This window comes from Brassica napus, chromosome C8 (genome assembly GCF_020379485.1).
Source record: "Brassica napus cultivar Da-Ae chromosome C8, Da-Ae, whole genome shotgun sequence".
Classification (NCBI taxonomy): Eukaryota; Viridiplantae; Streptophyta; class Magnoliopsida; order Brassicales; family Brassicaceae; genus Brassica; species Brassica napus.
Window position 1 is genome coordinate 21,148,982 of NC_063451.1, and position 12,119 is coordinate 21,161,100.

General features: G+C 36.7%; 2 protein-coding genes across 2 annotated transcripts; both read right to left on the bottom strand.

Moving 5' to 3' along the window:
- Positions 1 to 3,327: 3,327 nt before the first annotated feature.
- Positions 3,328 to 5,399, bottom strand: LOC106444577 (palmitoyl-protein thioesterase 1). Its single transcript, XM_013886033.3, has 8 exons — positions 4,821 to 5,399; positions 4,647 to 4,728; positions 4,342 to 4,582; positions 4,184 to 4,249; positions 4,070 to 4,108; positions 3,867 to 3,989; positions 3,679 to 3,771; positions 3,328 to 3,594 (listed from the first exon to the last, which is right to left on the bottom strand). Exons 1-8 carry the CDS (start codon positions 4,921 to 4,923, stop codon positions 3,445 to 3,447), a joined length of 897 nt encoding a protein of 298 aa, XP_013741487.2. The 5' UTR covers positions 4,924 to 5,399; the 3' UTR covers positions 3,328 to 3,444.
- Positions 5,400 to 5,610: 211 nt separating this feature from the next.
- On the bottom strand, positions 5,611 to 9,748 carry LOC106442722 (ethylene-responsive transcription factor 6). Its single transcript, XM_048766810.1, has 5 exons — positions 8,811 to 9,748; positions 6,886 to 7,048; positions 6,143 to 6,430; positions 5,982 to 6,062; positions 5,611 to 5,916 (listed from the first exon to the last, which is right to left on the bottom strand). The coding sequence occupies exons 1-5, from the start codon at positions 9,678 to 9,680 to the stop codon at positions 5,777 to 5,779; spliced, it is 1,542 nt and encodes a 513-aa protein (XP_048622767.1). The 5' UTR covers positions 9,681 to 9,748; the 3' UTR covers positions 5,611 to 5,776.
- Positions 9,749 to 12,119: the final 2,371 nt, after the last annotated feature.

The following is a 12,119-nucleotide window of genomic DNA, read 5'->3' on the forward strand; positions in this document are numbered from 1 at the left end:
CATCCAACGATCTAGTTGCAAGGTGGTTGATCAAGTAGGTGGAGTGTCTTACGGCTTCTCCCCATATTAGATTAGGTACGTGCATATGTTTCATTACACTCTTTGTCATCTCTAAAAGCGTACGGTTACGTCGTTCTACCACACCATTCTGTTGCGGCGAGTAAGACGATGTTAACTGTCGTTGGATTCCATTCTTGTCGCAGTAATCTTGAAATTCATTGGATACAAATTTGCCTCCTCTGTCTGTTCGAAACATCTTAACCTTGCTTTGGGTTTCTTGCTCGGCAAGTAGTTTGAATCGTTTGAATTTCTCAAACGCCTCGCTCTTTTCCTTTAGAAGTATTGTCCACATATATCGAGTGTAATCGTCTATGAGTACGAATATATATCTCCTTTTAGCCGGTGTTGGTGGTGAGATCGGGCCACAAAGATCTCCGTGAACCAGTTCAAGTGGACTAGAGGCTCTAAAGGTTGTTTCTTGAGGATAGGGTTTCCTAGCTTTCTTACCAAGTAAACAGGACACACAAGTTTTCTTCTTGATCTCCACGTTAGGTATGCCGATAACAAGCTTCTTATTCACCATTAGCTTCAGTGTATTGATGTTTACATGACCAAGCCGAGCATGCCATAGGGATGACTCCGTTATAGATTCAATTTGCAGACATTGCATGCGATCGACGACCAAACAAACCTTGTAGAGCCGGTTTCGAGTTCTCTTAGTACGAACCATCACTCCTCCGTTTCTATCAAATAGCGTTAATGTATCATCTTTCATACGAACCTCGCATCCAACTTCAGTAGCTTGCCCCAAGCTAACGATGTTACTTCTCAGTCCCGGTATATAGTACACATTACTCAAAATTTTCTTATCTCCTCCTTCGAAGATGAAACGAATCGATCCTTTTCCTCTTATGTTGATTCTTGAATTGTCTCCAAATCTTACCTTACCGGTAATGGTTTCATCAAGTGTCGAGAAGAAAGATCGATTTCCACACATATGGTTACTAGCACCATTGTCAAGATACCATACATTCTCTGTATCTAAGTCAGCTTCAAAGACCGTAGGGTTAACCTTATTCTCGTTGAGGTAGACTATTTCATGAACCATCAATTCATCGGCTTCCTGAGTCTCTTCATCCATCTTCTCGACTGTCTCCTGGAGCTTAAGTGTTTTGTCTGGACAGTCGGAAGCGTAATGGCCTAGCTTATCACACTTGAAGCACGTGATGTGCGAAGTATCTCCGCTTAGTCGTTGTCTATAGGCTTCTCTTTGACTCTGGAATGAAGATCCGGAGCGGCCTCGTCCTCGTCCTCGCCAGTTTGAACGACCGCCTCACCCTCGGCCTCGTCCTCCATAATTTTCTTGATTCGTATCAGCATACATAAGTTTTCCTTGATCTTCATGAGAGTCTTCTTCTTCGTCTTCAGCGACTCTCTCTTCATACGCTTTCAATCGTCCACCTATATCTTCGAAACTGGTGGTATTAAGGTCCAAGACTTGCTCAAGAGATGCAACCATATGAATATATTTCTTCCTTGGCAAGCTTTTATAGAACTTCTTTACCAGTTTAGGTTCTTCAATCATCTCGCCTAGTGATGCAGACTTTGAAGAGATCTCCGAGAGTTTACCGACAAAAGTATCAATTGTATCATCATCTTTCATCTTGAGTCTATCAAATTCTGCCATTAGGGTTTGTAACCTAGCTTCCTTGACTTTTTATGCTCCAATGTGCCTTGCCTTTATCGCATCCCAAACCGCTTTTGATGTTTCTATGTCGCCAACCTGTAAAACTAGATCCTCCGGTATGGACTGAAACAACAACGCAATAGCCATATTGTTCTTCTTCTCATCTTTGGATCCCGTGTCGATTGTTTCCCATACTTCACTGACTTTGAGCGCAATCTTCATCCGCATAGACCAGACAGTGTAGTTTGAAGATGTTAGCATTGGGAATTTGATGGAGGTAGGTTTTGTATCTTTGTGCATGGCGATTTTGTCTTTGTCGTCTCTCATGTTTGTTGAATACGATTTTCAAGTTGCTTTGTATGGCTCTGATACCAAATATAGAATCACACAATCGATATCAATAAGAAGTCCTTCTCTTATTCAATCAATCAAGTTCTCAATCACAATATCAAAATCACTCCAAAAGCACACCGCGTATGTCTACACTTGACATTGCTTTTATAACCACAAAACAAATCCTATTCCTAATTGTAAAACGTATAAATATTATGATCCTTATCTTTATAAGATCACAATCTAACTAGGAACGAAAATAACTTGCATCTTAAGTTTCCTTCAAGCTAACTCCAACAGCCAACATGTGAGAGAGAGAAAAAAGTTGGATATTTTTCTGGTTGGAAGACTTTATGTTTAGGTTTTTGATTTATGTAAGAGAAAAAGACAAAAATAGCACTAAATCAAGTTTTTGTTCCCAAACTAGCACTCAAGGTCAAAAGTCACAAAAATAACACTTAATGTTTTATCAAAAGTCACAAACTTAGGGTTTAGAGTTAAAGGGTAGGGTTTAGGATTTAGGGTTTAGGGTTTAGAGTTTAGGGTTTAGGGTTTAGGGTTTAGAGTTTAGGGTTTAGGGTTTAGGGTTTAGAGTTTAGGGTTTAGAGTTTAGGGTTTAGGGTTTAGGGTTTAGGGTTTAGGGTTTAGAGTTTAGGTTTTAGGGTTTAGAGTTGAGAAATGAGGTTTTGGGGATAAGATTTCAAATTTTAAAAAATAAAAAAATTAAAATTTTCAAAAGATAAAATGTTATTTTGGTCATTTTAGTTTTTGAGTCCTATTTTTGTGATATAAACTTAGAAATGTGCTATTTTGGAGATTTGCCCTTTATGTAATCTTCATTATTATTTAAGATTGCAAGTTTTTAGTCGGGTTTGATCGACTTTGTTGTAAATGGGTTTGATATGTGTAAAATAGATTTTTCTTTGATTGATTTTAATTTTTTAACGGTTAGATTTTGAAAATATTCATAGATTATGATACTCTCCTAATGAAAATGTTATTCATATTGAATTGGAGAAATTGGGTTTGAGGGATAAATTAAATCATCTTTTGATTTTTCTCTTGTGATATATCGGCACTTTATTGGTTGGATTCAAAAACTCTTCATATTGATGCTATCAATTGATGTAGATTTCCATGCAACCACAAAGTCTAACCAGTCTAAAAAGAAGCAAATTTTAACAGCTGAGAATTTCTGATGGTTTTTGAATTATTTAGAACGCATGAACAACAACTAATCCTGATGGTTTTTGAATTGACAAAAAGCAGGTATTAAGAAATATTTATATGCTTGCGCAGGACGCAGGGAGACACTAATTAAAAATATTATTTTATGAGCTAAATTTTTCTTAAACAATGTATAAAAACCAAACCTATTTGAAACTTCATAAAATGACAAGAAGAGTCGCATGTTACAGAAATTACTAACTTATCTGCATCAAGTAAGGCGCAACGTATTTCACAACGTCCTGAAACGCTATCATAAGGTGGTCCCCGGAGACACTCACAAACTTTACTTTTCCCACGTCATCCAATGCTTTCAGACCGATCCAGTCTTCTGTGTATAGTTTTGTCTGAAGAAGAAAACATTTGAAGTTATTAGAAAACAAATCTACCGAGAAGAAATGAAACAGAGAGCGAGATGGAGAGAGATTCACCTGTTGAGTTAACAAAAGAGTACCAAACCCTTCATCTGTAAAATATCCAAACCAAGAAGTTTCTTTGGGGATCAGTGTTGTGTCGTTCTGGAACTGTTTACCAAATTAACAAGAAGAAAACAGAGTAATGAGCTTACAAGAACATGGTTTTATAATCTCTGAATTAGAGAAAGGAGACTGTAAAGTACCATGACAAGAACCAAGTTATGTAAGCTCGTGAAACGGTCTTTGAAAGTGGAGTTTCTTTCGTCAGGTCTCTCATTGTTAAGCTTTGGTAGATACTGAGAGTGTTCCAAATACTTCGTCATTTCCTGAGAAAACCAAAGCCAGTGTCTTTGAAAACCCTTAAATCAATATCGAGTTAAACCATTTGGTTAACTAAATTACTTACACCAGGGATCTTGACATAACCACTAGGAGCAATATGATCCTGCATAGTGATTAATCCATCAAATCATGATTAAAGGAATTTAATCTTGAATAAAGAGACAAGAGTGTTATATACTTGAACGAAGTCGTTATAGATCTCCAACTTCAAGATATCCTCTGCTATAGCACATTTTGGACCATCCTTCACACAAGAAAACAGACATAATCAAGCCATTGTTTTAAATTTATTAACGTGATTAATATACACCAAGAATAGTAAAATTGAAATTATACTCCACACTTGGGGACTGCAGCGATGCCAGCATGAGGTCCTCCTAAGGAGACATAGTTGACGACAGGAGGAGCATCGTCGCAGAACTCGATAAGGCCTCTAGCCACCATGTTTCCTTGAGACTCTGCAACAATGTTGTAACCTTGACTCAGCTCTTTCATCTGTTTAACTTTCTCACACGCTACACTTGCTTGTTGCACTAGTGGCATGAACCATGAGTCTTTCTCTCCGTTTCCTATCTCTCTGCAAATAAATTAAAAAAGCCCTGAGATGAAAACAACTGTTAATGGATGATCACAAAACTTACAAGCAAGAGCCAGGAGAGCCGGAGACGCTGCTTAGGAGTTGCGTGAAGTTACTAACTCCACCTGAGCATTGATCTCCAATTCCTGTTTTTTTTTAATTGATATATTCGTTTTACTCATAATCAAAAGAAAAAACATAAAAAAAATTGAAGAAGAAAAAAAAAATCGTTAATTACCGTGAAACACTATAAATGGAATAGCGTTTGAAAACGAAACGGTTGAGAATAGCACAACGGCCACCGTTAGAAGGAGAAAAGGTCGCTGGAGAGATTTGGCCATGAATGATTGAGATCTATCTAATTTGATGTTTTGTTTTATTTTGGTCTCTCTCACTGTACACAATATATGAGATTATTGATAGCTTGTGAATATTATATATATATATATATATGATAATATTTGATAGCTAGTCAAAAAAGATTGTTATTATCATTTTCTACCTTAGAGTCAATGTTCGTTGACAAAAAAAAAGAGAGTCAATGTTAAATGAGAATGTTACCATATTGGAATAATTTTCAACTTTTTATTAACTAAATGGGAACCAAAAAAAAGTTTATATGGGGAAACGAAATATTTTGTTCTGGAGTTCCTTTTGCAAAGATGTTGATCTGCACATTAAGATCACAGAGAAATTATAAGTAAAAGAAAGGAGGGTAAAGGAGGAAAATAGACAAATGAATTCATTTCATCTTTAATCAAATTTACAAATTGTAGGCAATCCGATTCGAAATGTCCATTTAAAAACTCAGTTGCAAAGAGTTCTTCATTGCCCATATCAAGGCATCAATTTCTATGGGCAGGGGGAGAATGCATGATCCTTCCCTATCGATTAACTTTAAGACGTCCTTTTAACAAAGCCAACATTCATCATTGGTTTGTTTCTCTATTGATCTAAATGACCAATAAAAATATATACAATAATTTTATACTGAAAACAAGCATATATATGAAAGATGCGATGAAATCTAATGCAAAAGGGTGTTCCAATTTTAATAAAATATTGAATTACAAGAATATTAAATGAGCCAAAAAGACCAAATATCAGCGACTCCCTTTGGGTTTCCATGGCTTCTACGTTGTTTAACGCTGCTCTGCAATGATTGGTTGGCTTGGGTTCAGGAAGGAAGTCTTCTCAATGAATCTCCTCTCTGGTAAGTCGCACTGGTTTGTTTTGTAGATACACAACCTCTCTGTCCGCTACATTTATAAGACGATGCTCTGGTCCTTCATCATCTGACACAGAAGATGCCTCTGAGTTTGATTCATCCTCATCTGCATTTGGGAGAAATAAGGAAGCCATTCATAAACGTAGTGTTCATCGTAAATTAGGAGCTTACCAGAGAATTCAAGGCGTTCGGAAGGAGCACTAACAGCTGTGAGCTGAATGCTTTCTGGTAGAAGACAATTACAGAACGAACCTGAAACTCAAAAGGACACGATTTGTCGGTTAAAAATGAGCTTGTGAGATAACAAGTGGAAAGGTTTTGTATCTTATTACCGACTCGGGCGAGGCGATTGATCCAACCTGGAACAGGCTTTCCAGTGAGCTGCAAGCAAACTTGTTCGGTGAAATGGTTACAGTTCTTGGCAATCAAGTGGTAAGTGTCACCATGGTATTTTCTTGAAAGCTTCTCCATGTAAGAGCGGAAGTCTGAGCGGGACATGGTTGTAGTTCCCAGCAAAACGGAGCGTCTAAAGATGAAACCTGGGCAGTTCTTAGGTTCAACCTCATATACCCCACTCGTTGGGTACTCGTGAGCTCCATAGCAATACTCCAAACCATGAGCTACAAAGAAGTTGAGCAAACTTAAAAAAAAAAAAAAGACTCAAGGCTTGGGAGAATATTATACTAACACAGCAGATAAATCCAGAGTTACAGAGAATCAGGGAAGGCATCCACTAAATAGTCCAACACATAAAATCTATATCCATAAATAAGCCCCTTTCTCAGAAGAGCTTAGCATTGAAGCCAAATCATTAAAGCACACGACTTGCAAAGAACATACAACACAATCTGTTGTTCAACTTCAAAAGCCTAGCAATTCAAAGTAAACAATTTTCTATGATTTTACAGGATTATAAAGAGCAATCTGACATCTAAGAAGAGCATAGCATTGACGCCAAATCATGAAAGCACACGACTTTCTAAGAACACTAAGACAGTACAATCTGTTGTTCATCTTCAAAACTTCAAAAGCACACGACTTGCTGTTGTAAAAGAGCAAGAGAATGAGAACATACACTCAATTCCGGAATGGAAAATGCCGATACCAAACCAATAGAGATAATTGTTGACAGGGGTTAGATCATAGACATTGAGATAAACCGGGGTAAGCCTGGCCTCCTCTCCAGTGTTCTCATCACTTGAACACGAGCTTGAGCTCAAAGTAGGCACCCACATTTCTTAACACACGCCAAAACTGTTTTTATCTCAAAAAATTCAAGGTCACGATCGAATCACCATCCCTTCTTTTTTCCTTAAACTCTGCTCTGCAACACACGAAAAAGTGATGGTGATCTTCATATAACAAGCACAAATGTTGCACAAAATCCATTGGAACTTGAACCATACGAACGCTAATGAGAATAGATCGAGAGATTTGATTTAGTAAGGATTTTGAATCTTTCCAAATGCGAAGGAGATCAATCAAACAGGAGAATTAGCAAATCTGGCAAGTAAATCTAACGTATATCGCTCGAATTGCAGATCGGTAAACGAAATTGAAATTGAGACGCGTGTATCTTCTTCATCTCACATTGATAAACAGATGAGAGAGCTTTTGACCCCCCCCCCCCCCCCCAAAAAAAAACAGATAAGAGAGCTTACGTGAGAGTCGGAGGATTCCGACGAGAGAGAGACCAGGACTGCGAAAATAAATGACACGAAAGTGAAAATGAAAATTCAGTATATCAATCTAATATAAATTTATGACATATATGTCTAATTCGACCCCCAAAAAATACGCAAAATTGTTTCGAATAGTCATTTTTTAGTTTTTGTCATAAAAATACCACTAAAAAAATAAACTAACAAAATAGTTCGTTTTATTTTGAAAATTTTAATTTTAATTTTTTTTTTTTTAATTTGAACTTATCCTCAAAACCCTACCCGTTAACTCTAAATCCTAAGAGTACAAATGCATATTTACCATTCAATAAAGAAGAAATTTAATTCTCTCGTAAATGCATATTATCCCATACCTAAGTTCATACCTGGCCCGAATCGAGAACACTGAAATCCGATTCAAACCTTTATACAGAAATGCATATTATCCCATACCTAAGTTCATACCTGACCCGAATCGAGAACACTGAAATCCGATTCAAACATTTATACAAAAATATTCGAACAAGGCTTAAAATTTTGTTATTTCGAATACATTTTATATAATTTAGGTAGTATAAATAGTTTTAATTATATTTGTAAATAATTTATATATTTTGAATACTGTTGATTAAGTTTTTAGTTTAAAAAAAAGTTTGTGGACGATTCTAGATATTGGTTATAATCTGATCCGAATGAAACCCGAAAATAACCAAACTAAACCTTAAAAGAACCGAACCAAATCCGACCTGAGAATTAGTAAAACCCGAGTGAAACTTATGAGCATAATACTAATAATTCAAAAATCTAAATCAACGTGTTAACATGACGGATCCTTAAACGCTTAGGCCTAGAGGTCATCGTCCGGTGGTAGGAAAACTTCGGAAAGACGCGGATTCAAATCAACTCCATGAAACTAAACATATATATATATATATATATATAGCTACACGTATATAAAATTATACTTTACCTTGAACCATTTCATAGATCGGGAATACCTCAAGTTAAACTTAGGGCATAGATGATAGATGAGGGGGAAAAAAATTTGGTTCAAAAGTTTAACAGTAAGCCCTAACTACATGCAGACAGAGTCGTACATCTTTCGAAAATTAATACACACATGGGAAATAAACGAATAGTTCAAAGTCAATAGAACGGAGCCTCGTGTTCTTTTGATATTCTCGTTATGGGACTTGGCTTTTTGATGTTGAAACTTGAAAGTTGAAAGTCGTATCAAATAAAAAACAAATAAATGAATTATTTTTCCTCGAGTGTGCAACAAAAGAAAGCAAGGGGATCACACGAACACGTGTACGCCGTAGTCCCACGTCAACATTTACACAACAGTCAATTGTGGATAACCAAACGGAGGGTGTGGAGATAACGGCGATAACAGCGGCATGCTCAAAAGCTCCGTCAAATCCCAGTCATCTACCGCCGTTAAACTCGACGTTTCTGTCTCAACGGCGTGACTCTCCTCCGTCTTCAGCACTTTCGCAACCACAGTCACCTCTTCTCCCTCTCCGTCTCGCTTCCGTTTGTTCTGTCCAACGTCAGCGCGTTGATTCCACGTCCCTACCTCAAGCGGGAAATTCACAATGGCCTTTGACCCTCGGAGTCTAAACGCTGCTTGATCGTAAGCCCTAGCGGCTTCGATCGCCGTGTCAAACGTCCCGAGCCAAACCCTAGTTCCCCGACGGTTCGGATCTCGGATCTCCGCCGCGAACTTCCCCCACGGCCTCATCCTCACTCCTCTGTAATGCCTCTTCTCTTCTGCGGCCACATGTACGGGAAGCTGCTCCGGCTGAGGATTTTCGGTTGCGAATTGAATCCACTCGGTTCTGCTCGGCGGCTCGATCTTCAACGGCGGTTTCCGATTCGATCGCGAGGCTGGACCAGAAACACCGCGTGGATTCGATTGGAACGTGAAAGATTCGCTCGATGCTAGTTGAATTTCAGCATTCGCCTCCGGTTCGGATTCGAACAAATCAGTGAATCTATGCGTCACGAGATCGGTTATTTCCGGTTTAGTCTCAAATTCAGAAAAATCAAAACCGGTTTGGTCAAATGAACCGAATATTGAAAAATTCGAGATGGTTTCTGAAGCGATCCATGGATTGGTGGTGGTGACTTTAGGCAGCGGAGAAGATTCGTCGAGAAGATGCTTCTTGATGAAGGAAAGAGCTGATGCTTCGCTTGGCGTGGCCATTGCGGAGGAAACAGAGAATCTAAGGAGGAAGATGATTGATTTAATAAAGAAAGGATTTGAATTTGATTTGACAGTGGAGAAGAGAGTGGGAATGTATATATAGGATTAGGAAAGAGTCGATTCAATGAGATCTTAATCTCGTGTTTTTTTAATTCAAAATCTAAATAATCAGGTGCGGAAGGGTGTATCTATACCCGTGGGTTTCATCGGTTTTAAACCGTTAGATTATATTATAAACCATCAGTCAACGGTATGATCGTGTGGTTCATTGATGGCAGCTGAGGGGAAGATTAAACAAATGATTTAAAAATATCAACTCGCGGGCTGCGCAGTCTAATCTATCAGGGGTTTTTAGATGAAGAACTTATCGATTCATGCTTACATAACAAAGGTTAATCAAAAGATTAGTACTCCTGATTTTAAAAGAATTGTGCGTGTTGAATGTTGATATTTGATTAATTTACTTACTAGTTGTAAGAGTTAATTGATCACATGCATATGCATTTTCAACATCAAAAGTTATCGGCCGTGTGTCAGCTCAATTGTGGATAGTTTTGGTTGTAACGATTAAAACCACGTTTCTTAAGGTTGGAGTAATAATTAATGGAAGAATAAAAACAGTTTTTAACTTTTACGTCGAATACATATTTGTTTTGTGGAATAAAAGAAACCATGAGGACTAGATTCTCCTTGTCGACGATGTTTCGTGTAGTCTCTAACATCTGGTAGACAAAGACGATGGAATTATCATCTTGCCGCCCAGAAACATATACTAAGAAACCAATAATTTTAAGTTACGCATATATTTTATCAATCCAGTCATATATCGGGATAACATATCCCTTGCAACTATTTTTGGTTTCTAAATTTTAGACCAATCAGTTATTTTCATTTCAGTATGGTTGTTTCTTGCTTACATTTGCAAATTAAATTTGTTTGTAAGATGAGTAAGGAAAAAAGTTGCATTCACAACTGTATTTATAAATTTGTAATGTTTTTTGCAACTATGATTTAATCTGAGTTTACTTATTTTAGCTATGTCTTTGCATACAAACGCAAAACACTTGTTTTTGTTAAAGAAATGCAAGACAAGAAAATATATTTATTAGGCCATGACATACTGGGTACATAAGATAAGTACTTAATAATTAAGGGAATCCTAATACTATAAACTTATAATCTCAACTCTCAAGCATTCTACAATAACAAACCATGTGGCAGCCTTTGCTGCTCTAGAACGTGATCTATCCTTTTTACGTTTCATACGACTGTGCTTACTTCATCATCGCTTATGTTGGTTGAATTCATTACATATACTTTATTTGCTCCTGAAGAATTATAATACATCACGAATATTTCAAAGTTGATTCATACGTGAACTTAATATAAAAGCGAATAATCATCGATTTTTCTTTAATCATACAAGTATTCTGAATGAAGGATTATATCAGAATATGTGCATAGAAACAGTAAAATACATATTATTATTTTTTTTTAATTATACGTGGGTATCCTGGCCCCACAGAAATGGTCCAGACTAGTCACGTGTTGCCATGTGTCGGTCTCCTATCCCTGACGATACCGAAATGTTAATTCTCCATTGGCCGGGACTCGAACCTTGGTAGCTTCACCGTATTGGATTTTTTACTTCAAGTTAATCACCTATTATTACATTAGTAGTGTTAACAGAACAACATTAAAATATACTATCAGACATTTCCTAAGAGCAAATATCACATACTAATAACACATGGTAAAATCTATTGTTTCTCATTTTCATCATTGTATTCGAATTCGATCCTATATGATTATGTTTTATTTTATTTTTTTGTAATTAATTTCTGTGTTTTTTTATTTTTGCTATCATCCGTTTGATGAAACTTTATAATAATCGTTGGAGCTCAACGTGTGGTGATTACTTCTTTCCATTTCTTCTTGATTTTTTTGTTGAACGCCTTCCATTTCTGCTTGATATGTAGATTTTGCAGGTCTTTCAACTTTTTTTCACATTTGTTTACAGAAATTCGTGGATCTAAATCTTATATTACGCTAGTTAACAAAATTATAAGATGGTGAAACTTCATCATAATCTTATTGACGGAGAAGCAACTATCAACTGAAATCCAAATCTTATAGAGCTAGACATAACATTCATATAATTGCAATTGCTGCAAAACGAAATAAAACTCGGTTTTTTAAACCAACGTCTCTGGTGTGTTCTTTCCAAAGAAAGAAAGAAAGAAGTACTAAGTTGGGAAAAATCTACCTCTAGGATCTTATGTACGGATGTACCATGCAGTTATGAGATAAAAAAAAGTTCGAGACAAAAGAAAAACTGTAAATGAAATCACATAATTACTGTGTGAGACCAACTCCATCGATATCGATATGCCCAAATATTACAGCGTTGCATATTTTAAATATATATATATATATATA